At 30.4% G+C, this 27,375-nt stretch overlaps 2 protein-coding genes across 2 annotated transcripts in view; one reads left to right on the top strand and one right to left on the bottom strand.

Annotated features, from left to right (window-relative positions):
- The window catches only part of LOC145270049 (uncharacterized), a 73,109-nt gene that overhangs the window by 20,160 nt on the left and 25,574 nt on the right, over positions 1 to 27,375 (bottom strand). The window lies entirely within an intron of this gene.
- On the top strand, positions 12,755 to 13,762 carry LOC145270168 (uncharacterized). The gene is made up of 2 exons (XM_080125790.1): positions 12,755 to 13,252; positions 13,460 to 13,762. The coding sequence occupies exons 1-2, from the start codon at positions 12,755 to 12,757 to the stop codon at positions 13,760 to 13,762; spliced, it is 801 nt and encodes a 266-aa protein (XP_079981916.1).

Below are 27,375 nucleotides of genomic sequence, written 5' to 3'. Positions count from 1 at the left end.
TGAAGACGTAGCTGTTTTGGGTTATTGCTTTCCAGAATTTCTTCAAATGTTCCTTGACACATGTTGTGGAACACACACAGTTTCATTCACAAAAATGTTGTCAATATATGAAGACGTAGCTGTTTTGGGTTATTGCTTTCCAGAATTTCTTCAAATGTTCCTTGACACATGTTGTGGAACACACACAGTTTCATTCACAAACATGTTGTCAATATATGAAGACGTAGCTGTTTTGGGTTATTGCTTTCCAGAATTTCTTCAAATGTTCCTTGACACATGTTGTGGAACACACACAGTTTCATTCACAAAAATGTTGTCAATATATGAAGACGTAGCTGTTTTGGGTTATTGCTTTCCAGAATTTCTTCAAATGTTCCTTGACACATGTTGTGGAACACAGTTTCATTCACAAAAATGTTGTCAATATATGAAGACGTAGCTGTTTTGGGTTATTGCTTTCCAGAATTTCTTCAAATGTTCCTTGACACATGTTGTGGAACACAGTTTCATTCACAAAAATGTTGTCAATATATGAAGACGTAGCTGTTTTGGGTTATTGCTTTCCAGAATTTCTTCAAATCTTCCTTGACACATGTTGTGGAACACAGTTTCATTCACAAAAATGTTGTCAATATATGAAGACGTAGCTGTTTTGGGTTATTGCTTTCCAGAATTTCTTCAAATGTTCCTTGACACATGTTGTGGAACACACACAGTTTCATTCACAAAAATGTTGTCAATATATGAAGACGTAGCTGTTTTGGGTTATTGCTTTCCAGAATTTCTTCAAATGTTCCTTGACACATGTTGTGGAACACACAGTTTCATTCACAAAAATGTTGTCAATATATGAAGACGTAGCTGTTTTGGGTTATTGCTTTCCAGAATTTCTTCAAATGTTCCTTGACACATGTTGTGGAACACACACAGTTTCATTCACAAAAATGTTGTCAATATATGAAGACGTAGCTGTTTTGCGTTATTGCTTTCCAGAATTTCTTCAAATGTTCCTTGACACATGTTGTGGAACACACACAGTTTCATTCACAAACATGTCAATATATGAAGACGTAGCTGTTTTGGGTTATTGCTTTCCAGAATTTCTTCAAATGTTCCTTGACACATGTTGTGGAACACACACAGTTTCATTCACAAAAATGTTGTCAATATATGAAGACGTAGCTGTTTTGGGTTATTGCTTTCCAGAATTTCTTCAAATGTTCCTTGACACATGTTGTGGAACACAGTTTCATTCACAAAAATGTTGTCAATATATGAAGACGTAGCTGTTTTGGGTTATTGCTTTCCAGAATTTCTTCAAATGTTCCTTGACACATGTTGTGGAACACACACAGTTTCATTCACAAAAATGTTGTCAATATATGAAGACGTAGCTGTTTTGGGTTATTGCTTTCCAGAATTTCTTCAAATGTTCCTTGACACATGTTGTGGAACACACAGAGTTTCATTCACAAAAATGTTGTCAATATATGAAGACCTAGCTGTTTTGGGTTATTGCTTTCCAGAATTTCTTCAAATGTTCCTTGACACATGTTGTGGAACACAGTTTCATTCACAAAAATGTTGTCAATATATGAAGACGTAGCTGTTTTGGGTTATTGCTTTCCAGAATTTCTTCAAATGTTCCTTGACACATGTTGTGGAACACACACAGTTTCATTCACAAAAATGTTGTCAATATATGAAGACGTAGCTGTTTTGGGTTATTGCTTTCCAGAATTTCTTCAAATGTTCCTTGACACATGTTGTGGAACACACACAGTTTCATTCACAAAAATGTTGTCAATATATGAAGACGTAGCTGTTTTGGGTTATTGCTTTCCAGAATTTCTTCAAATGTTCCTTGACACATGTTGTGGAACACACACAGTTTCATTCACAAAAATGTTGTCAATATATGAAGACGTAGCTGTTTTGGGTTATTGCTTTCCAGAATTTCTTCAAATGTTCCTTGACACATGTTGTGGAACACACACAGTTTCATTCACAAACATGTTGTCAATATATGAAGACGTAGCTGTTTTGGGTTATTGCTTTCCAGAATTTCTTCAAATGTTCCTTGACACATGTTGTGGAACACACACAGTTTCATTCACAAACATGTTGTCAATATATGAAGACGTAGCTGTTTTGGGTTATTGCTTTCCAGAATTTCTTCAAATGTTCCTTGACACATGTTGTGGAACACACACAGTTTCATTCACAAAAATGTTGTCAATATATGAAGACGTAGCTGTTTTGGGTTATTGCTTTCCAGAATTTCTTCAAATGTTCCTTGACACATGTTGTGGAACACACACAGTTTCATTCACAAAAATGTTGTCAATATATGAAGACGTAGCTGTTTTGGGTTATTGCTTTCCAGAATTTCTTCAAATGTTCCTTGACACATGTTGTGGAACACAGTTTCATTCACAAAAATGTTGTCAATATATGAAGACGTAGCTGTTTTGGGTTATTGCTTTCCAGAATTTCTTCAAATGTTCCTTGACACATGTTGTGGAACACACACAGTTTCATTCACAAAAATGTTGTCAATATATGAAGACGTAGCTGTTTTGGGTTATTGCTTTCCAGAATTTCTTCAAATGTTCCTTGACACATGTTGTGGAACACACACAGTTTCATTCACAAAAATGTTGTCAATATATGAAGACGTAGCTGTTTTGGGTTATTGCTTTCCAGAATTTCTTCAAATGTTCCTTGACACATGTTGTGGAACACAGTTTCATTCACAAAAATGTTGTCAATATATGAAGACGTAGCTGTTTTGGGTTATTGCTTTCCAGAATTTCTTCAAATGTTCCTTGACACATGTTGTGGAACACACACAGTTTCATTCACAAAAATGTTGTCAATATATGAAGACGTAGCTGTTTTGGGTTATTGCTTTCCAGAATTTCTTCAAATGTTCCTTGACACATGTTGTGGAACACACACAGTTTCATTCACAAAAATGTTGTCAATATATGAAGACGTAGCTGTTTTGGGTTATTGCTTTCCAGAATTTCTTCAAATGTTCCTTGACACATGTTGTGGAACACAGTTTCATTCACAAAAATGTTGTCAATATATGAAGACGTAGCTGTTTTGGGTTATTGCTTTCCAGAATTTCTTCAAATGTTCCTTGACACATGTTGTGGAACACACACAGTTTCATTCACAAACATGTTGTCAATATATGAAGACGTAGCTGTTTTGGGTTATTGCTTTCCAGAATTTCTTCAAATGTTCCTTGACACATGTTGTGGAACACACAGAGTTTCATTCACAAAAATGTTGTCAATATATGAAGACGTAGCTGTTTTGGGTTATTGCTTTCCAGAATTTCTTCAAATGTTCCTTGACACATGTTGTGGAACACACACAGTTTCATTCACAAACATGTTGTCAATATATGAAGACGTAGCTGTTTTGGGTTATTGCTTTCCAGAATTTCTTCAAATGTTCCTTGACACATGTTGTGGAACACACACAGTTTCATTCACAAACATGTTGTCAATATATGAAGACGTAGCTGTTTTGGGTTATTGCTTTCCAGAATTTCTTCAAATGTTCCTTGACACATGTTGTGGAACACACACAGTTTCATTCACAAAAATGTTGTCAATATATGAAGACGTAGCTGTTTTGGGTTATTGCTTTCCAGAATTTCTTCAAATGTTCCTTGACACATGTTGTGGAACACACACAGTTTCATTCACAAACATGTTGTCAATATATGAAGACGTAGCTGTTTTGGGTTATTGCTTTCCAGAATTTCTTCAAATGTTCCTTGACACATGTTGTGGAACACACACAGTTTCATTCACAAAAATGTTGCCAATATATGAAGACGTAGCTGTTTTGGGTTATTGCTTTCCAGAATTTCTTCAAATATTCCTTGACACATGTTGTGGAACACACACAGTTTCATTCACAAAAATGTTGTCAATATATGAAGACGTAGCTGTTTTGGGTTATTGCTTTCCAGAATTTCTTCAAATGTTCCTTGACACATGTTGTGGAACACACACAGTTTCATTCACAAAAATGTTGTCAATATATGAAGACGTAGCTGTTTTGGGTTATTGCTTTCCAGAATTTCTTCAAATGTTCCTTGACACATGTTGTGGAACACACACAGTTTCATTCACAAAAATGTTGTCAATATATGAAGACGTAGCTGTTTTGGGTTATTGCTTTCCAGAATTTCTTCAAATGTTCCTTGACACATGTTGTGGAACACACACAGTTTCATTCACAAAAATGTTGCCAATATATGAAGACGTAGCTGTTTTGGGTTATTGCTTTCCAGAATTTCTTCAAATATTCCTTGACACATGTTGTGGAACACACACAGTTTCATTCACAAAAATGTTGTCAATATATGAAGACGTAGCTGTTTTGGGTTATTGCTTTCCAGAATTTCTTCAAATGTTCCTTGACACATGTTGTGGAACACACAGTTTCATTCACAAAAATGTTGTCAATATATGAAGACGTAGCTGTTTTGGGTTATTGCTTTCCAGAATTTCTTCAAATGTTCCTTGACACATGTTGTGGAACACACACAGTTTCATTCACAAAAATGTTGTCAATATATGAAGACGTAGCTGTTTTGGGTTATTGCTTTCCAGAATTTCTTCAAATGTTCTTTGACACATGTTGTGGAACACAGTTTCATTCACAAAAATGTTGTCAATATATGAAGACGTAGCTGTTTTGGATTATTGCTTTCCAGAATTTCTTCAAATGTTCCTTGACACATGTTGTGGAACACACACAGTTTCATTCACAAAAATGTTGTCAATATATGAAGACGTAGCTGTTTTGGGTTATTGCCTTCCAGAATTTCTTCAAATGTTCCTTGACACATGTTGTGGAACACACACAGTTTCATTCACAAAAATGTTGTCAATATATGAAGACGTAGCTGTTTTGGGTTATTGCTTTCCAGAATTTCTTCAAATATTCCTTGACACATGTTGTGGAACACACACAGTTTCATTCACAAAAATGTTGTCAATATATGAAGACGTAGCTGTTTTGGGTTATTGCTTTCCAGAATTTCTTCAAATGTTCCTTGACACATGTTGTGGAACACACACAGTTTCATTCACAAAAATGTTGTCAATATATGAAGACGTAGCTGTTTTGGGTTATTGCTTTCCAGAATTTCTTCAAATGTTCCTTGACACATGTTGTGGAACACACACAGTTTCATTCACAAAAATGTTGTCAATATATGAAGACGTAGCTGTTTTGGGTTATTGCTTTCCAGAATTTCTTCAAATGTTCCTTGACACATGTTGTGGAACACACACAGTTTCATTCACAAAAATGTTGTCAATATATGAAGACGTAGCTGTTTTGGGTTATTGCTTTCCAGAATTTCTTCAAATGTTCCTTGACACATGTTGTGGAACACACACAGTTTCATTCACAAACATGTTGTCAATATATGAAGACGTAGCTGTTTTGGGTTATTGCTTTCCAGAATTTCTTCAAATGTTCCTTGACACATGTTGTGGAACACACACAGTTTCATTCACAAAAATGTTGTCAATATATGAAGACGTAGCTGTTTTGGGTTATTGCTTTCCAGAATTTCTTCAAATGTTCCTTGACACATGTTGTGGAACACAGTTTCATTCACAAAAATGTTGTCAATATATGAAGACGTAGCTGTTTTGGGTTATTGCTTTCCAGAATTTCTTCAAATGTTCCTTGACACATGTTGTGGAACACAGTTTCATTCACAAAAATGTTGTCAATATATGAAGACGTAGCTGTTTTGGGTTATTGCTTTCCAGAATTTCTTCAAATGTTCCTTGACACATGTTGTGGAACACAGTTTCATTCACAAAAATGTTGTCAATATATGAAGACGTAGCTGTTTTGGGTTATTGCTTTCCAGAATTTCTTCAAATGTTCCTTGACACATGTTGTGGAACACACACAGTTTCATTCACAAAAATGTTGTCAATATATGAAGACGTAGCTGTTTTGGGTTATTGCTTTCCAGAATTTCTTCAAATGTTCCTTGACACATGTTGTGGAACACACACAGTTTCATTCACAAAAATGTTGTCAATATATGAAGACGTAGCTGTTTTGGGTTATTGCTTTCCAGAATTTCTTCAAATGTTCCTTGACACATGTTGTGGAACACACACAGTTTCATTCACAAAAATGTTGTCAATATATGAAGACGTAACTGTTTTGGGTTATTGCTTTCCAGAATTTCTTCAAATGTTCCTTGACACATGTTGTGGAACACACACAGTTTCATTCACAAAAATGTTGTCAATATATGAAGACGTAGCTGTTTTGGGTTATTGCTTTCCAGAATTTCTTCAAATGTTCCTTGACACATGTTGTGGAACACACACAGTTTCATTCACAAAAATGTTGTCAATATATGAAGACGTAGCTGTTTTGGGTTATTGCTTTCCAGAATTTCTTCAAATGTTCCTTGACACATGTTGTGGAACACACACAGTTTCATTCACAAAAATGTTGTCAATATATGAAGACGTAACTGTTTTGGGTTATTGCTTTCCAGAATTTCTTCAAATGTTCCTTGACACATGTTGTGGAACACACACAGTTTCATTCACAAAAATGTTGTCAATATATGAAGACGTAGCTGTTTTGGGTTATTGCTTTCCAGAATTTCTTCAAAAATTTTTTGACACATGTTGTGGAACACACACAGTTTCATTCACAAAAATGTTGTCAATATATGAAGACGTAGCTGTTTTGGGTTATTGCTTTCCAGAATTTCTTCAAATGTTCCTTGACACATGTTGTGGAACACACACAGTTTCATTCACAAAAATGTTGTCAATATATGAAGACGTAGCTGTTTTGGGTTATTGCTTTCCAGAATTTCTTCAAATGTTCCTTGACACATGTTGTGGAACACACACAGTTTCATTCACAAAAATGTTGTCAATATATGAAGACGTAGCTGTTTTGGGTTATTGCTTTCCAGAATTTCTTCAAATGTTCCTTGACACATGTTGTGGAACACAGTTTCATTCACAAAAATGTTGTCAATATATGAAGACGTAGCTGTTTTGGGTTATTGCTTTCCAGAATTTCTTCAAATATTCCTTGACACATGTTGTGGAACACACACAGTTTCATTCACAAAAATGTTGTCAATATATGAAGACGTAGCTGTTTTGGGTTATTGCTTTCCAGAATTTCTTCAAATGTTCCTTGACACATGTTGTGGAACACACACAGTTTCATTCACAAAAATGTTGTCAATATATGAAGACGTAGCTGTTTTGGGTTATTGCTTTCCAGAATTTCTTCAAATGTTCCTTGACACATGTTGTGGAACACAGTTTCATTCACAAAAATGTTGTCAATATATGAAGACGTAGCTGTTTTGGGTTATTGCTTTCCAGAATTGCTTCAAATGTTCCTTGACACATGTTGTGGAACACAGTTTCATTCACAAAAATGTTGTCAATATATGAAGACGTAGCTGTTTTGGGTTATTGCTTTCCAGAATTTCTTCAAATGTTCCTTGACACATGTTGTGGAACACACACAGTTTCATTCACAAAAATGTTGTCAATATATGAAGACGTAGCTGCATTCATAGTCTTATCCTGGCTGACGATGATATTACTAATGGTCTGCATTATTAAATGGGCCACATTAAGCCCTAATCCGAGATGGGTAAAACAATATTGCTGTCCCTTGATCTCTAATGTTTGGAATAGCCACAGACATTTGTCAACATCTAGAAGTGTAAGCCATTTTGAGTTTCAGAACAGTTTCAAATGCTTCGTGTTACACACAAGTCCTGGGAGGTGACTTGTTTGTAGTAGACAGTTCCACGGAACAAAATATTCTTACCGTGTCGAAACCCGGGAAAAGAGCATGTGAAATTGCTACAGGAAAGGTTTAATATTTATGAAGCAATTCTGGTTTCTGATTGGTTGGTAGCAGAACATGAATTAATTTGATTCGTCAGTTCTTAGCAACATCCTTTCTAAATAGAATCGTCCGACTGTGTGGGATCATACCCCCATTATATCTCCAAAATATTGCAACATTCTTTCAGGCGTATTTTGCTCATATTTGGTTTATCTCAACTGCAAGAGACTCGCACATTTTGTGTAAACTTTATAAAAGAAAGTGATCTCCATTCTAAAATGTTAAATATCAGATAAAAGAATTAAAAAATCAAACGGAATTTTCTGGTGACATAATATAGGCACCGCCAAAACTGGGGGGGGGGGTAGGTAAGTACTTTTTGACGGACCGTCTTTTTAAAAATCTACCAAAAATCAGGTAATTATCCAATCAATACGAAATTTTCAGTGATTATTAAGAGAAGAATGAACTTTATAACAGTATACTTATTTTTCATAAACGATATTTATATATATATATTTTTTTTGCTTACAAAACCTCCCCTTGTTTTTTTTTGGGGGGGGGGTACCAAATATGCTTAAAATAATCATCTGAAACTAAACAAAACATATTCCGTGTTGTAAGGTACAGGGTTATAGATAAAAAAAAAACTTGTTTACATACCTTATTTTGACGTCTGAATATCAGAACTTTGATTGTGTTTAATTATTTCGCTTTTGACTTTTGGAGTGTGAAATTCGGTGAATATGTTGGATAAAACAGGGGAGGGTAGAGCGGTGGCCCTTGATATATCTAAGGCTTTTGACAGGGTATGGCACGATGGTCTTCTAAGGAAAATTAGATCATATGGAATCACTGGAAGAATTCATAACGTAATTAAATCCTTTTTAAGTAATAGAAAAATCAAAGTTGTCCTCGACGGACGTACATCCAAACAATATGACATAAATGCGGGAGTGCCTCAGGGGTCTATCCTTGGACCTCTATTGTTCCTGATATTCATAAACGACCTCCCTGAAAATATTGTTTCGGAGATGGGTATATTTGCCGATGACACAACTCTCTATAACAGATATGAGGGGAAAACAAATGAACACATATCCAAGAAAATGGCAGAAACACTAGAGGATGACCTCCAATCCGTAGTGGAATGGGGACAAAAATGGTTGGTCTCATTCAATGCTGCTAAGACTAAGCTTGTTTCCTTCAATAACTACAAGAAACCTTCTCTACCACCAATAGCAATGGCCAAGAACACATTGCCTGAAAGTACTTCTTTTAAACTCCTCGGCCTAACGTTTACAGGGAATATGAACTGGAATAGATACATTGAGAGCATTGCCAAGGCTGCTGCAAGGAAGGTTGGCTCCCTCTACCGTGCTAGAAAACTACTTACGCCTGCCAGTATCCTATACCTCTATAAGGCAACCATTCGCCCATGTATGGAGTACTGTTGTCACATCTGGGCTGGTGCATCTGCTGCTTGTCTCTCGCTCCTGGACAGGGTTCAAAAAAGAGTCGCAAACCTGATAGGTCCTGAACTGTCATCTGGGCTTCAACCTCTGTCCCATCGACGAGATGTTGCATCCCTCTGCCTGTTCTACAAATACTTTAATGGTGAATGCTCTGACGAACTGCAAACACTTGTACCTCCCCGACGTAACTACCCCCGACAAACCCGACAAGCTACTAAGTCTCATCCCTTTACAGTGGAGATCCCTAGGTGCAAGAAAGCCTTTTACTCCAATAGTTTCTTCCCCAGAACTGCGGGTCTTTGGAACTCCCTTCCAGGATTCTGCTTTCCCAACTGCAATGATATGCAGAAGTTCAAGTGTAATGTTAACAAACATCTTTCTACTCTTCTCCCTTCATAATGACCCCGCTAATTAATTCCCTAATAGTAGCCCCCTGCTTCAAAGTGGCACTGTGCCTTGTTTGGGGTGAAAATTGAATAAAAAAAAAAAAAAAAAAAGTAAAATAATTAATTTAAGTTAAGCAAAAAAAAAATGTTTTTAAATATTTATACGAAAAAAGCCTTTTAAAATCTTTGATAAATAAATTAATAATTTTTTTTAGCGAGCCACATAATGCATGACCATTATTAAACAGGGCATGCTTTGAAGAATCGATGCAAAAAAATCGATAAATATTGTGCCCTTTGTGTTAAAAATAGCATCAGTTTTTCGATCCCGTTTGATAACATTTGCCGCCTTTCGACTACGGTGGACCATACGCGCTGAAATAATTTTATGGTATCTCCGTGACTGCCAAAACCGGTGCAAGCGTGAATCAGTACAATTTATGTTGGTCAACACTCACATAGAAACGAGACGTTTCTCTTTTCATTGTGAGACAAAATTATGGATGGTAAATAAAAATTTATTATTATTTTTATTATTACACATGTTTATTTTTATTTTACCGAAACTATAGCGCACATTTGTTCGTCCGTCTGCCATAAACGAAACTTTACAGTGAAAAATTAATTTTAAACTAGAAACAGTACTTTTTTCATACTGCGAAAAATATGCACCATAAAAACATGGTAAAACCTTCTTCATTGAATTATTAGGTGAAAGTGGAGAATAGTTGAACAACCCCCGCCCATGTTAAGAATGGCTTTCTAAATAAAGTTATTATTTTAGTATGGCCCGTACACTTGCAGACTCAGGGTTGCTTATGTAGTTTAGTTTAATTTTTATTCTGCTTTAAATCCCCCCCATTTGGGGGGAGCCTGACCCCCCACACACATACACATTAAAAACCAAACTCATCAAAATGGTCACCCATCTGGTACTGGCCAGCCTCGGGGTTGCTTATGTAGTGTGGTGAATAATACATAGCTTACCTGAGTGTGGCTGCCGGAGGTGAGGATGGTCTTCCAACAATCAAGAAGTACAATAGCCTTGTGGTTATTTATACTAATAGAGTAAGGTAAATTGTTATAAAAACCTTCCTCCTTTGTGAAGAGTCTTATTCCTTTTTTTTTATGTTACTGTGGTTACAAGACCTGAGAAGAAGGTCGCAAAGAAGATTGTATTTTTTTCGCAACCTCACTTCAGGTTAGCTACTCTCAGTTATATGACTTTTTTTCCAACAATTTGCAAAAAAAATACAACAGTTCAAAACAATTTCTAACAGAACTTTGAGTCATTGGTAACGGGAATTAGTGACAATTCTGGAAATTGTTCGATTACCCGTACAAGGATATGGAGACCTCTGATACTTCAACTATGGCAGATTCCAGGGAGCGACACCATAACCAGATTTCCATTCTGAAGATGAAAATCAAGGGAAGGCTTCGTTTGTCCCGTGGCACAGAGATTACTCCTGCTATATTTTCTGTATTCCACAGGGAAATTTTGGAATATATCAACGAAGTTGAAATCTCCATCTGCAAGTTGCAACTTTCCTGTGTCTCTGAAGAGGAAAGAGAGCTTATGGAGTCCGATTGGCTAAGTTACCAGCTGAATTTACGGAAGGAATTAGAAGATCTCCCACTCTTGTTACATCCTCCAGAGGCTAGTGGCTATTCGGAGCGACCTTCCCTTCCTTATACGCCTGAACCTTCTACGGATAGAGCTAATTCATCATTCACTGTTAGACTTCCTCAAGTTCAAATCACTGGACCAACGTTCAGTGGTCGTGAAATGGAAAACGATAGAATGAGTTTTTACAATTTCTTATCTCGATTTGAAAATTGTGCAGCAGGCATGGCAAATGACGCAGAAAAGTTAAACTTTTTAAAATGCTCTCTGTCTGGGAGACCTCTGCTGCTGATTAATCACTTAAGTTGCATCAATACAAATTATCAGCAAGCACTGGCAGTATTGAAACGAGAATATTTAGATGTGAGTGACATCATTGATAAGATATTCCAAGATATTATCGATTTCTCCCCCAAGGGGGAAAATTCTTATGAGGATCTTGGTAGTTTCATCTGCAGAACAGCTTCCATTCTGGAAGAACTGGCCAGCTCTCTCGATTGTGATTTCTCTGAGGATGGTTCTGCAGGGGCCCGATTAATGGCCAAAATACTTTTTTTGAAATTTCCGAGAGCATTGAAGGGAGAGCTTATACAGTTATGTGGCTCTAGAATTCCTTCTCTGTCTGTTTTAATGCAAGACACCAGTGAGGCTATTAAACGCTTGCTAATTAAAGGCGGCGGGTTGCCTGGTTCTTCGGATATCCATCGAAACAATTCTCGGGTAACCGTTTCAAAATCTAGAGCCACTACAACCAGAGATGTTTCTTTCCGCATAGATTCAGATTGTCAGGCTCCTTCTGGTTACTCGAGTAAACTACCTCCTCTGATTTGTGTTACCTTCGGTCGAGGAGGAAGAACTATCTCTGTAAACTGCCTATTGGATACTGGCAGTGGCAGAACGTATTTGTCTGGTGATGTCTTGCACTCCTTGGGTTCCTTGAGTTCTGACGGTTTGGATTGTCATTTGAGGCTGACTACACTTCTCGGAGAATGTGAGCAAGTATACAGAGAGGTGAAATTGGATGTGGACTTGGGGTCTGGTCATGTGGGGCACTTTCGGTACTGGTTGCCAACTCATTGGACCTATCCTTATATCTAAAAAATTGGCATTTGCTGTTGGAGGAATTCAAGCGAACTGGATGTTCTCTGGCTGGGCAATTTGAATCTGGCACTGATGCGGTGGCTATAAGTGGAATTATGGGTCTGGATCTGGTGCAACATTTGGGCCCCTTACAGTTGGTGCCTTGTTTGGGGGGTCGGGCTTTCTCTGTTCCTGCTGGTTTGATTCCCTTTGGTGAGGTGGACACTTTTTTTTCTACAAATCCTGCCCCTATTTCAAGAGATTATACGTTGTTCAGTGCAGTGATGGAGAATACTCCCCAAGTGGAATCATCGCATGTTTGCTTCATCCTGGAAGCCGACCCTACCTATGCGGACCCCTGGGTGGATGTCTTTCCCTCTAGCGATGTGGAAAGAGGATTAGAGAAAATGTTCAGCATTGAGTCATTGGGCATTCAGGACGGAGAAGAGATTTCAGGATATGATCAGGGTATGATTCGGCAGTTCCAGGAATCTATAATATTCAGGGATGGTAAATATCATGTGCGATTACCCTGGCATGCAGATAAGCTGGCTCTGGTTCCTTCCAATCATGCTATTGCTTTGCACGTTTTGGATCGTGTGATCAGGAGCCTGGAGAAGAAGGGGCTGTACCAGGAGTATGTAGATGTATTCCTTCAGCAGCTACAAGAGGGTATCATAGAGGAAATACAGGTGGATCCTCAAAATTTTGTGGACTATGTATGGGTGCCTCATCGGCCAGTTTTCAAGACGGATCCGGCAGCTACTACTAAAATCAGGCCTGTATTTAACTGTAGCTTGAAGGTCGGTAACTCTGCCTCTCTTAACGAGGCTGCATACTCTGGTGTGAATATGACAGGAGATATGTTGGACCTGTTGATGTCTTTTAGATCGAATAAGTTTGTCTTGATTGCAGACATCAGGAAAGCTTTCTTGATGGTTCGCCTTGCACTGGAGGCAGACAAAAACAGGTTCTGTTTTTTTGTGAAGGATGGTGATCGCCTTCGATATTTCCGCTATGCCACATTGATTTTTGGGTTCACCTCGAGTCCCTTTATATTGGGAAGTATCTTGAAGTTTCATGCAGCCCAATATCCCTTTGATGAATATCGAGTTGCGATGGAGAACCAGTTCTATGTCGACAACCTGGTGGTTACTGAGTCTGACCCAGCAAAGCTTGTAAGGCTGTATTCCCAGGTTAGGAGGCGGTTGCAGGAAGGTGGATTTGTGGTGCAGTCCTGTAACTCAAACTGTGACATCCTTAGGGAGGAGATGAGGAAAGATGGTACATGAGGCCAGATGGGAGATGGTGCTCGGGTACCGGTATGATCCTATTTCAGAAAAGCTCCGCACTGCTCCTGTTAAGTGTGATCCGAGTGCATCTACTAAGAGGCGAATCCTTTCGCAATCGGCAAAGGTATTTGATCCCTTATCTCTTTGCCTGCCTGTGACTATAAGGAGTAGGATTTTGGTGGGAGAATTATGGAAGCGAGGCGTGCAATGGGATGAGGAAGTCTCTCCAGAGTTTCAGTCTTCTTGGAGGAACCTGGCAGAAGACTTATCTAAATTGAGTGACATGCATTTCTGCAGACAGGCTCATGACGGGAACCGAACTGGAGAGTTATACCTGTTTTGTGACGCTTCTAAAGAAGCATATGGATTTGCAGCCTACTATGTTCAGGACAACAATTCTGCATTGATCTTTGCCAAAGCACGAGTGGCTCCAGTGAAGGATAAGACATTACCAACTTTAGAACTAATGGCGGTATTTCTTGCTCTGAAGTGTTTTCCCACTATCTTGGTAGGATGCAAGGGTGTCCGCCCTTCTAGGTTGTGTGTGGTAACAGATGCACAAGTAGTATTGTCATGGATTTTATCAGAAACGATGACTAGTAAAAGCATCTTTGCTAGAAACAGGTTAAAGGATGTGCTGCTAATGAGCTTGGATTTGGAAACGAATTACGGCATCAGGCCGACCTTTAGGTATGTTTCTACCACCGAAAACCCGGCTGACTTGATCACTCGTGGATTAACGATAAGGAAGTTCCAAGACAACTTTGACTTTTGGTACCATGGCCCTTCTTGGTTGCGCGGTGGGGTCTTGACTTGGCCGGAGCAGGAGTTGCCCTGTCTTGATGATAGGTGCCAGCAGATTGTTCGTTCATCAACAAATTTTGCGGTGATTGTGGATGAGGAGTGTGCTTCGGTGATCTCCATGCGGCGGTTCTCTACGTTTACCCGTTTGTTGAGGGTAACTTCTTTAGTCTTCCGATTCATCGGCTTGATGAGGAAAAGGGAAGACAACTACAACAAGAAAGCCGCAATTTACTTAATAAAATGTTCGCAACAGCAGGAATTTATGGCTGAATTGAATTACCTGCGGAATCCTATGGTAAGGCCTGCACCTAATCGTGTTCGAGCACTAGATCTTTTTCTGGATGAGGAAGGGTTGATCCGCTCGCATGGACGGCTGGACAGGTCTTCTCAGTTTTCTTATGAAGTTAAGAATCCCTTGTTGCTGGGCAAGAATCATCACCTGACCCGACTTGTAATATTAGACTGCCATCTTAAATGTTCCCATCTGGGTACAGGATCAACCTTAACGGAATTGAGATGTCAAGGATACTGGGTGCCTCAAGGGAGGCAGGCAGTCAAAAATGCCCTGAATTCCTGCACAAGGTGTAAAAGATACAATTCTAGGCCGGTACTGCCTGAGAACATGGCCAATCTACTAACTTCTCGTGTCGAATTTGAGGTTCCTTATAGGAATACTGGAATGGACTTCACAGGACATTTTTGGGTGAAGGAGGGTAACAGTGAGAAAAAAAATGTATCTGTTGTTGTTCACTTGTTTGAGTGTAAGAGCAGTGCATATAGAGGTGGTGCCTGACATGAGTATATTGTCCTGTTTTCAGGCTCTAGTCAGATTTACTAATGCACATGGTGTTCCAGAGTCAATTCTCAGCGACAACGCAAAAACCTTTCTGGATAGTGGAAGACTGTTTAAGCGCCTTTGTCTTCTCCAGGACTACCAGGCCAAATTTGGGTCATGTAACATTAAGTGGGAGACAATTCCTCTATTTTCCCCCTGGGTTGGAGGTGTATGGGAGCGTAGCATCAAGACTTTAAAATCTTGCCTATACAAGGTTATTGGTAGGGGTAAGGTAGATTATTATACCTTCCTAACTATTGTCTCAGATATTCAGCGGGCTGTAAACAACAGGCCCCTTACTTATCAAGAGTCCGCTGACAGGCAACCAATGATTATCACACCCAATATGTTTATTAGACCCAATAAAAGCCCTGGTCTATTGGTACCGTTGGGAAGAGATGATCTCTCCACCATGGTTCCTCCCAGCCGGAGAAGGTTGATCGAGACGATTGGATTACGAAATGAATGGTTGTCAAGATTTAGAGAACTGTGGTACAAGGAGTACCTCCTGGATCTTAGAGGAAAGATGCCAGGAAGATCTCGGATACCATTTCAGAATCGCATTAAAAGAAATGATATAGTCTTGGTCAAGAGCCCTTTAAAACCACGACCCTTTTGGATGTTGGGTACTATACTTGAGGTTCTCCCAGGACAAGATGGAGTGGTGAGGACAGCTCGTGTCAGACAGGGCGATGGTGTGGTGAACGTCCATTCACTGAAGAATTTATATCCAATAGAAATTTCACAATCTGATGATGATCTTGGGGAAAGTGAACCAAATCAGGCGGGTGCATCCTCGCCTGTTCCTGCAGGTAGCAGTCAAAACCAGGAATCCTCTAGTTCATTTTCGGAAGGAGATGGCACCATTTGGTTGTGTCCTGCCTGCAATAGACCTCCAGGGAACCAAGATATGATATGCTGCGATTCCTGTGATGAGTGGTATCATTTTGAGTGTGTTGGAATTGACTTGGCTCCACCCGCTAGACAGAAATGGTACTGCAGTGATTGTGCACCTCAAAGGAGACGAAGGGGTAGACCTAGTCTGTTACCCGATCAATAGAAGTAGTCTTGGGTAGGACTATAAACTACAACCGACAGCGGGGACTAGGCTAAGGGACAGAATGAGGGTACCCTGAACCACTGTTACCTCCACTGGTTAATCTAAAATACATTTTACGTAAACAAACTTGTATATCGGTGTCGACCCAACGTGTCTGTTTTTTTTTTATAACAGGGTTCGAGGCTATTTGTACAATTAAATAGAAAATCTGCCTAAACAAACTTCAATAACATAAATTTATCTCTAAGAAAATAACTGATGACATTAATAAAAAATAAAATCGTTGAAAATGTAATGTAACGAATCATCGAATATATTTTAAAGAAACAACAAATAATAATAAAATACAGGGAAGAAAGTAACTTATATGTCGTTTGTTAAATATATTTTAAAGAAACAACAAATAATAATACAATATAGGGAAGAAAGTAAATTATATGTTGTTTGTTAAATATATTTTAAAGAAACAACAAATAATAATAAAATATAGGGAAGAAAGTAAATTATATGTTGTTTGTTAAATATATTTTAAAGAAACAACAAATAATAATAAAATACAGGGAAGAAAGTAAAGTATATGTTGTTTGTTAAATATATTTTAAAGAAACAACAAATAATAATAAAATATAGGGAAGAAAGTAAATTATATGTTGTTTGTTAAATATATTTTAAAGAAACAACAAATAATAATAAAATATAGGGAAGAAAGTAAATTATATGTTGTTTGTTAAATATATTTTAAAGAAACAACAAATAATAATAAAATATAGGGAAGAAAGTAAATTATATGTCGTTTGTTAAATATATTTTAAAGAAACAACAAATAATAATAAAATACAGGGAAGAAAGTAAATTATATGTTGTTTGTTAAATATATTTTACAGAAACAACAAATAATAATAAAATATAGGGAAGAAAGTAAATTATATGTTGTTTGTTAAATATATTTTAAAGAAACAACAAATAATAATAAAATATAGGGAAGAAAGTAAATTATATGTTGTTTGTTAAATATATTTTAAAGAAACAACAACTAATAATAAAATACAGGGAAGAAAGTAACTTATATGTCGTTTGTTAAATATATTTTAAAGAAACAACAAATAATAATAAAATACAGGAAAGAAAGTAAATTATATGTTGTTTGTTAAATATATTTTAAAGAAACAACAAATAATAATAAAATATAGGGAAGAAAGTAAATTATATGTCGTTTGTTAAATATATTTTAAAGAAACAACAAATAATAATAAAATACAGGGAAGAAAGTAACTTATATGTCGTTTGTTAAATATATTTTAAAGAAACAACAAATAATAATAAAATACAGGAAAGAAAATAAATTATATGTTGTTTGTTAAATATATTTTAAAGAAACAACAAATAATAAAAAAATATAGGGAAGAAAGTAAATTATATGTTGTTTGTTAAATATATTTTAAAGAAACAACAAATAATAATAAAATACAGGGAAGAAAGTAAAGTATATGTTGTTTGTTAAATATATTTTAAAGAAACAACAAATAATAATAAAATACAAGGAAGAAAGTAAATTATATGTTGTTTGTTAAATATATTTTAAAGAAACAACAAATAATAATAAAATATAGGGAAGAAAGTAAATTATATGTTGTTTGTTAAATATATTTTAAAGAAACAACAAATAATAATAAAATACAGGGAAGAAAGTAAAGTATATGTTGTTTGTTAAATATATTTTAAAGAAACAACAAATAATAATAAAATATAGGGAAGAAAGTAAATTATATGTTGTTTGTTAAATATATTTTAAAGAAACAACAAATAATAATAAAATATAGGGAAGAAAGTAAATTATATGTTGTTTGTTAAATATATTTTAAAGAAACAACAAATAATAATAAAATATAGGGAAGAAAGTAAATTATATGTTGTTTGTTAAATATATTTTAAAGAAACAACAAATAATAATAAAATACAGGGAAGAAAGTAAATTATATGTTGTTTGTTAAATATATTTTAAAGAAACAACAAATAATAATAAAATATAGGGAAGAAAGTAAATTATATGTTGTTTGTTAAATATATTTTAAAGAAACAACAAATAATAATAAAATATAGGGAAGAAAGTAAATTATATGTTGTTTGTTAAATATATTTTAAAGAAACAACAAATAATAATAAAATACAGGGAAGAAAGTAACTTATATGTTGTTTGTTAAATATATTTTAAAGAAACAACAAATAATAATAAAATACAGGGAAGAAAGTAAATTATATGTCGTTTGTTAAATATATTTTAAAGAAACAACAAATAATAATAAAATACAGGGAAGAAAGTAACTTATATGATGTTTGTTAAATATATTTTAAAGAAACAACAAATAATAATAAAATATAGGGAAGAAAGTAAATTATATGTTGTTTGTTAAATATATTTTAAAGAAACAACAAATAATAATAAAATACAGGGAAGAAAGTAAATTATATGTTGTTTGTTAAATATATTTTAAAGAAACAACAAATAATAATAAAATATAGGGAAGAAAGTAAATTATATGTTGTTTGTTAAATATATTTTAAAGAAACAACAAATAATAATAAAATATAGGGAAGAAAGTAAATTATATGTTGTTTGTTAAATATATTTTAAAGAAACAACAAATAATAATAAAATACAGGAAAGAAAGTAAATTATATGTTGTTTGTTAAATATATTTTAAAGAAACAACAAATAATAATAAAATACAGGGAAGAAAGTAAATTATATGTTGTTTGTTAAATATATTTTAAAGAAACAACAAATAATAATAAAATACAGGGAAGAAAGTAAATTATATGTTGTTTGTTAAATATATTTTAAAGAAACAACAAATAATAATAAAATACAGGGAAGAAAGTAAATTATATGTCGTTTGTTAAATATATTTTAAAGAAACAATAAATAATAATAAAATATAGGGAAGAAAGTAAATTATATGTTGTTTGTTAAATATATTTTAAAGAAACAACAAATAATAATAAAATACAGGGAAGAAAGTAAATTATATGTTGTTTGTTAAATATATTTTAAAGAAACAACAAATAATAATAAAATACAGGGAAGAAAGTAAATTATATGTTGTTTGTTAAATATATTTTAAAGAAACAACAAATAATAATAAAATATAGGGAAGAAAGTAAATTATATGTCGTTTGTTAAATATATTTTAAAGAAACAACAAATAATAATAAAATATAGGGAAGAAAGTAAATTATATGTTGTTTGTTAAATATATTTTAAAGAAACAACAAATAATAATAAAATATAGGGAAGAAAGTAAATTATATGTTGTTTGTTAAATATATTTTAAAGAAACAACAAATAATAATAAAATATAGGGAAGAAAGTAAATTATATGTCGTTTGTTAAATATATTTTAAAGAAACAACAAATAATAATAAAATACAGGGAAGAAAGTAAATTATATGTTGTTTGTTAAATATATTTTAAAGAAACTACAAATAATAATAAAATATAGGGAAGAAAGTAAATTATATGTCGTTTGTTAAATATATTTTAAAGAAACAATAAATAATAATAAAATACAGGGAAGAAAGTAAATTATATGTCGTTTGTTAAATATATTTTAAAGAAACAATAAATAATAATAAAATACAGGGAAGAAAGTAAATTATATGTCGTTTGTTAAATATATTTTAAAGAAACAACACATAATAATAAAATACAGGGAAAAAAGTAAATTATATGTTGTTTGTTAAATATATTTTAAAGAAACAACAAATAATAATAAAATATAGGGAAGAAAGTAAATTATATGTCGTTTGTTAAATATATTTTAAAGAAACAATAAATAATAATAAAATACAGGGAAGAAAGTAAATTATATGTCGTTTGTTAAATATATTTTAAAGAAACAATAAATAATAATAAAATACAGGGAAGAAAGTAAATTATATGTCGTTTGTTAAATATATTTTAAAAAAACAACAAATAATAATAAAATACAGGGAAGAAAGTAAATTATATGTTGTTTGTTAAATATATTTTAAAGAAACAACAAATAATAATAAAATACAGGGAAGAAAGTAAATTATATGTTGTTTGTTAAATATATTTTAAAGAAACAACAAATAATAATAAAATACAGGGAAGAAAGTAAATTATATGTTGTTTGTTAAATATATTTTAAAGAAACAATAAATAATAATAAAATACAGGGAAGAAAGTAAATTATATGTCGTTTGTTAAATATATTTTAAAGAAACAACAAATAATAATAAAATACTGGGAAGAAAGTAAATTATATGTTGTTTGTTAAATATATTTTAAAGAAACAACAACTAATAATAAAATACAGGGAAGAAAATAAATTATATGTTGTTCGTTAAATATATTTTAAAGAAACAACAAATAATAATAATAAAATACAGGGAAGAAAGTAAATTATATGTTGTTTGTTAAATATATTTTAAAGAAACAACAAATAATAATAAAATACAGGGAAGAAAGTAAATTATATGTTGTTTGTTAAATATATTTTAAAGAAACAACAAATAATAATAAAATACAGGGAAGAAAGTAAATTATATGTTGTTTGTTAAATATATTTTAAAGAAACAATAAATAATAATAAAATATAGGGAAGAAAGTAAATTATATGTTGTTTGTTAAATATATTTTAAAGAAACAACAAATAATAATAAAATATAGGGAAGAAAGTAAATTATATGTTGTTTGTTAAATATATTTTAAAGAAACAACAAATAATAATAAAATACAGGGAAGAAAGTAAATTATATGTCGTTTGTTAAATATATTTTAAAGAAACAACAAATAATAATAAAATACAGGGAAGAAAGTAAATTATATGTTGTTTGTTAAATATATTTTAAAGAAACAACAAATAATAATAAAATACAGGGAAGAAAGTAAATTATATGTTGTTTGTTAAATATATTTTAAAGAAACAACAAATAATAATAAAATACAAGGAAGAAAGTAAATTATATGTCGTTTGTTAAATATATTTTAAAGAAACAACAAATAATAATAAAATACAGGGAAGAAAGTAAATTATATGTTGTTTGTTAAATATATTTTAAAGAAACAACAACTAATAATAAAATACAGGGAAGAAAGTAAATTATATGTCGTTTGTTAAATATATTTTAAAGAAACAACAAATAATAATAAAATACAGGGAAGAAAGTAAATTATATGTCGTTTGTTAAATATATTTTAAAGAAACAACAAATAATAATAAAATACAGGGAAGAAAGTAAATTATATGTTGTTTGTTAAATATATTTTAAAGAAACCACAAATAATAATAAAATACAGGGAAGAAAGTAAATTATATGTCGTTTGTTAAATATATTTTAAAGAAACAACAAATAATAATAAAATACAGGGAAGAAAGTAAATTATATGTTGTTTGTTAAATATATTTTAAAGAAACAACAACTAATAATAAAATACAGGGAAGAAAGTAAATTATATGTCGTTTGTTAAATATATTTTAAAGAAACAACAAATAATAATAAAATACAGGGAAGAAAGTAAATTATATGTCGTTTGTTAAATATATTTTAAAGAAACAACAAATAATAATAAAATACAGGGAAGAAAGTAAATTATATGTTGTTTGTTAAATATATTTTAAAGAAACAACAAATAATAATAAAATACAGGGAAGAAAGTAAATTATATGTCGTTTGTTAAATATATTTTAAAGAAACAACAAATAATAATAAAATACAGGGAAGAAAGTAAATTATATGTTGTTTGTTAAATATATTTTAAAGAAACAACAACTAATAATAAAATACAGGGAAGAAAGTAAATTATATGTCGTTTGTTAAATATATTTTAAAGAAACAACAAATAATAATAAAATACAGGGAAGAAAGTAAATTATATGTCGTTTGTTAAATATATTTTAAAGAAACAACAAATAATAATAAAATACAGGGAAGAAAGTAAATTATATGTTGTTTGTTAAATATATTTTAAAGAAACAACAAATAATAATAAAATACAGGGAAGAAAGTAAATTATATGTTGTTTGTTAAATATATTTTAAAGAAACAACAAATAATAATAAAATACAAGGAAGAAAGTAAATTATATGTCGTTTGTTAAATATATTTTAAAGAAACAACAAATAATAATAAAATACAGGGAAGAAAGTAAATTATATGTTGTTTGTTAAATATATTTTAAAGAAACAACAAATAATAATAAAATACAGGGAAGAAAGTAAATTATATGTCGTTTGTTAAATATATTTTAAAGAAACAACAAATAATAATAAAATACAGGGAAGAAAGTAAATTATATGTCGTTTGTTAAATATATTTTAAAGAAACAACAAATAATAATAAAATACAGGGAAGAAAGTAAATTATATGTTGTTTGTTAAATATATTTTAAAGAAACAACAAATAATAATAAAATACAGGGAAGAAAGTAAATTATATGTTGTTTGTTAAATATATTTTAAAGAAACAACAAATAATAATAAAATACAGGGAAGAAAGTAAATTATATGTTGTTTGTTAAATATATTTTAAAGAAACAACAAATAATAATAAAATACAGGGAAGAAAGTAAATTATATGTCGTTTGTTAAATATATTTTAAAGAAACAACAACTAATAATAAAATACAGGGAAGAAAGTAAATTATATGTTGTTTGTTAAATATATTTTAAAGAAACAACAACTAATAATAAAATACAGGGAAGAAAATAAATTATATGTTGTTTGTTAAATATATTTTAAAGAAACAACAAATAATAATAAAATACAGGGAAGAAAGTAAATTATATGTTGTTTGTTAAATATATTTTAAAGAAACAACAAATAATAATAAAATACAGGGAAGAAAGTAAATTATATGTTGTTTGTTAAATATATTTTAAAGAAACAACAAATAATAATAAAATACAGGGAAGAAAGTAAATTATATGTCGTTTGTTAAATATATTTTAAAGAAACAACAATTAATAATAAAATACAGGGAAGAAAGTAACTTATATGTTGTTTGTTAAATATATTTTAAAGAAACAACAACAAATAATAAAATACAGGGAAGAAAATAAATTATATGTCGTTTGTTAAATATATTTTAAAGAAACAACAAATAATAATAAAATACAGGGAAGAAAATAAATTATATGTTGTTTGTTAAATATATTTTAAAGAAACAACAAATAATAATAAAATACAGGGAAGAAAATAAATTATATGTTGTTTGTTAAATATATTTTAAAGAAACAACAAATAATAATAAAATACAGGGAAGAAAGTAAATTATATGTCGTTTGTAAAATATATTTTAAAGAAACAACAATTAATAATAAAATACATGGAGGAAAGTAAATTATATGTTGTTTGTTAAATATATTTTAAAGAAACAACAACTAATAATAAAATACAGGGAAGAAAATAAATTATATGTTGTTTGTTAAATATATTTTAAAGAAACAACAAATAAAAATAAAATACAGGGAAGAAAGTAAATTATATGTTGTTTGTTAAATATATTTTAAAGAAACAACAAATAATAATAAAATACAGGGAAGAAAGTAAATTATATGCTGTTTGTTAAATATATTTTAAAGAAACAACAAATAATAATAAAATATAGGGAAGAAAGTAAATTATATGTCGTTTGTTAAATATATTTTAAAGAAACAATAAATAATAATAAAATACAGGGAAGAAAGTAAATTATATGTCGTTTGTTAAATATATTTTAAAGAAACAATAAATAATAATAAAATACAGGGAAGAAAGTAAATTATATGTCGTTTGTTAAATATATTTTAAAAAAACAACAAATAATAATAAAATACAGGGAAGAAAGTAAATTATATGTTGTTTGTTAAATATATTTTAAAGAAACAACAAATAATAATAAAATACAGGGAAGAAAGTAAATTATATGTTGTTTGTTAAATATATTTTAAAGAAACAACAAATAATAATAAAATACAGGGAAGAAAGTAAATTATATTTTGTTTGTTAAATATATTTTAAAGAAACAATAAATAATAATAAAATACAGGGAAGAAAGTAAATTATATGTCGTTTGTTAAATATATTTTAAAGAAACAACAAATAATAATAAAATACTGGGAAGAAAGTAAATTATATGTTGTTTGTTAAATATATTTTAAAGAAACAACAACTAATAATAAAATACAGGGAAGAAAATAAATTATATGTTGTTCGTTAAATATATTTTAAAGAAACAACAAATAATAATAATAAAATACAGGGAAGAAAGTAAATTATATGTTGTTTGTTAAATATATTTTAAAGAAACAACAAATAATAATAAAATACAGGGAAGAAAGTAAATTATATGTTGTTTGTTAAATATATTTTAAAGAAACAACAAATAATAATAAAATACAGGGAAGAAAGTAAATTATATGTTGTTTGTTAAATATATTTTAAAGAAACAATAAATAATAATAAAATATAGGGAAGAAAGTAAATTATATGTTGTTTGTTAAATATATTTTAAAGAAACAACAAATAATAATAAAATATAGGGAAGAAAGTAAATTATATGTTGTTTGTTAAATATATTTTAAAGAAACAACAAATAATAATAAAATACAGGGAAGAAAGTAAATTATATGTCGTTTGTTAAATATATTTTAAAGAAACAACAAATAATAATAAAATACAGGGAAGAAAGTAAATTATATGTTGTTTGTTAAATATATTTTAAAGAAACAACAAATAATAATAAAATACAGGGAAGAAAGTAAATTATATGTTGTTTGTTAAATATATTTTAAAGAAACAACAAATAATAATAAAATACAAGGAAGAAAGTAAATTATATGTCGTTTGTTAAATATATTTTAAAGAAACAACAAATAATAATAAAATACAGGGAAGAAAGTAAATTATATGTTGTTTGTTAAATATATTTTAAAAAAACAACAACTAATAATAAAATACAGGGAAGAAAGTAAATTATATGTCGTTTGTTAAATATATTTTAAAGAAACAACAAATAATAATAAAATACAGGGAAGAAAGTAAATTATATGTCGTTTGTTAAATATATTTTAAAGAAACAATAAATAATAATAAAATACAGGGAAGAAAGTAAATTATATGTCGTTTGTTAAATATATTTTAAAAAAACAACAAATAATAATAAAATACAGGGAAGAAAGTAAATTATATGTTGTTTGTTAAATATATTTTAAAGAAACAACAAATAATAATAAAATACAGGGAAGAAAGTAAATTATATGTTGTTTGTTAAATATATTTTAAAGAAACAACAAATAATAATAAAATACAGGGAAGAAAGTAAATTATATGTTGTTTGTTAAATATATTTTAAAGAAACAATAAATAATAATAAAATACAGGGAAGAAAGTAAATTATATGTCGTTTGTTAAATATATTTTAAAGAAACAACAAATAATAATAAAATACTGGGAAGAAAGTAAATTATATGTTGTTTGTTAAATATATTTTAAAGAAACAACAACTAATAATAAAATACAGGGAAGAAAATAAATTATATGTTGTTCGTTAAATATATTTTAAAGAAACAACAAATAATAATAATAAAATACAGGGAAGAAAGTAAATTATATGTTGTTTGTAAAATATATTTTAAAGAAACAACAAATAATAATAAAATACAGGGAAGAAAGTAAATTATATGTTGTTTGTTAAATATATTTTAAAGAAACAACAAATAATAATAAAATACAGGGAAGAAAGTAAATTATATGTTGTTTGTTAAATATATTTTAAAGAAACAATAAATAATAATAAAATATAGGGAAGAAAGTAAATTATATGTTGTTTGTTAAATATATTTTAAAGAAACAACAAATAATAATAAAATATAGGGAAGAAAGTAAATTATATGTTGTTTGTTAAATATATTTTAAAGAAACAACAAATAATAATAAAATACAGGGAAGAAAGTAAATTATATGTCGTTTGTTAAATATATTTTAAAGAAACAACAAATAATAATAAAATACAGGGAAGAAAGTAAATTATATGTTGTTTGTTAAATATATTTTAAAGAAACAACAAATAATAATAAAATACAGGGAAGAAAGTAAATTATATGTTGTTTGTTAAATATATTTTAAAGAAACAACAAATAATAATAAAATACAAGGAAGAAAGTAAATTATATGTCGTTTGTTAAATATATTTTAAAGAAACAACAAATAATAATAAAATACAGGGAAGAAAGTAAATTATATGTTGTTTGTTAAATATATTTTAAAGAAACAACAACTAATAATAAAATACAGGGAAGAAAGTAAATTATATGTCGTTTGTTAAATATATTTTAAAGAAACAACAAATAATAATAAAATACAGGGAAGAAAGTAAATTATATGTCGTTTGTTAAATATATTTTAAAGAAACAACAAATAATAATAAAATACAGGGAAGAAAGTAAATTATATGTTGTTTGTTAAATATATTTTAAAGAAACAACAAATAATAATAAAATACAGGGAAGAAAGTAAATTATATGTCGTTTGTTAAATATATTTTAAAGAAACAACAAATAATAATAAAATACAGGGAAGAAAGTAAATTATATGTTGTTTGTTAAATATATTTTAAAGAAACAACAACTAATAATAAAATACAGGGAAGAAAGTAAATTATATGTCGTTTGTTAAATATATTTTAAAGAAACAACAAATAATAATAAAATACAGGGAAGAAAGTAAATTATATGTCGTTTGTTAAATATATTTTAAAGAAACAACAAATAATAATAAAATACAGGGAAGAAAGTAAATTATATGTTGTTTGTTAAATATATTTTAAAGAAACAACAAATAATAATAAAATACAGGGAAGAAAGTAAATTATATGTCGTTTGTTAAATATATTTTAAAGAAACAACAAAT

The sequence above is a fragment of the Euprymna scolopes genome, chromosome 46 (assembly GCF_053919585.1).
Source record: "Euprymna scolopes isolate OS-2025 chromosome 46, ASM5391958v1, whole genome shotgun sequence".
Taxonomy (NCBI): Eukaryota; Metazoa; Mollusca; class Cephalopoda; order Sepiida; family Sepiolidae; genus Euprymna; species Euprymna scolopes.
This window is presented reverse-complemented; position numbering and strand designations above follow the sequence as displayed.

What these genes read in the sequence shown, in the direction of transcription:
- LOC145270168 (XM_080125790.1), top strand. Translation starts at nt 12,755, where the DNA reads ATGGAGAATACTCCCCAAGTGGAATCATCGCATGTTTGCTTCATCCTG. An exon ending in CTACTACTAAAATCAGGCCT is followed by an intron (nt 13,253 to 13,459) that starts GTATTTAACTGT and finishes TTTTTTGTGAAG; the next exon opens with GATGGTGATCGCCTTCGATA.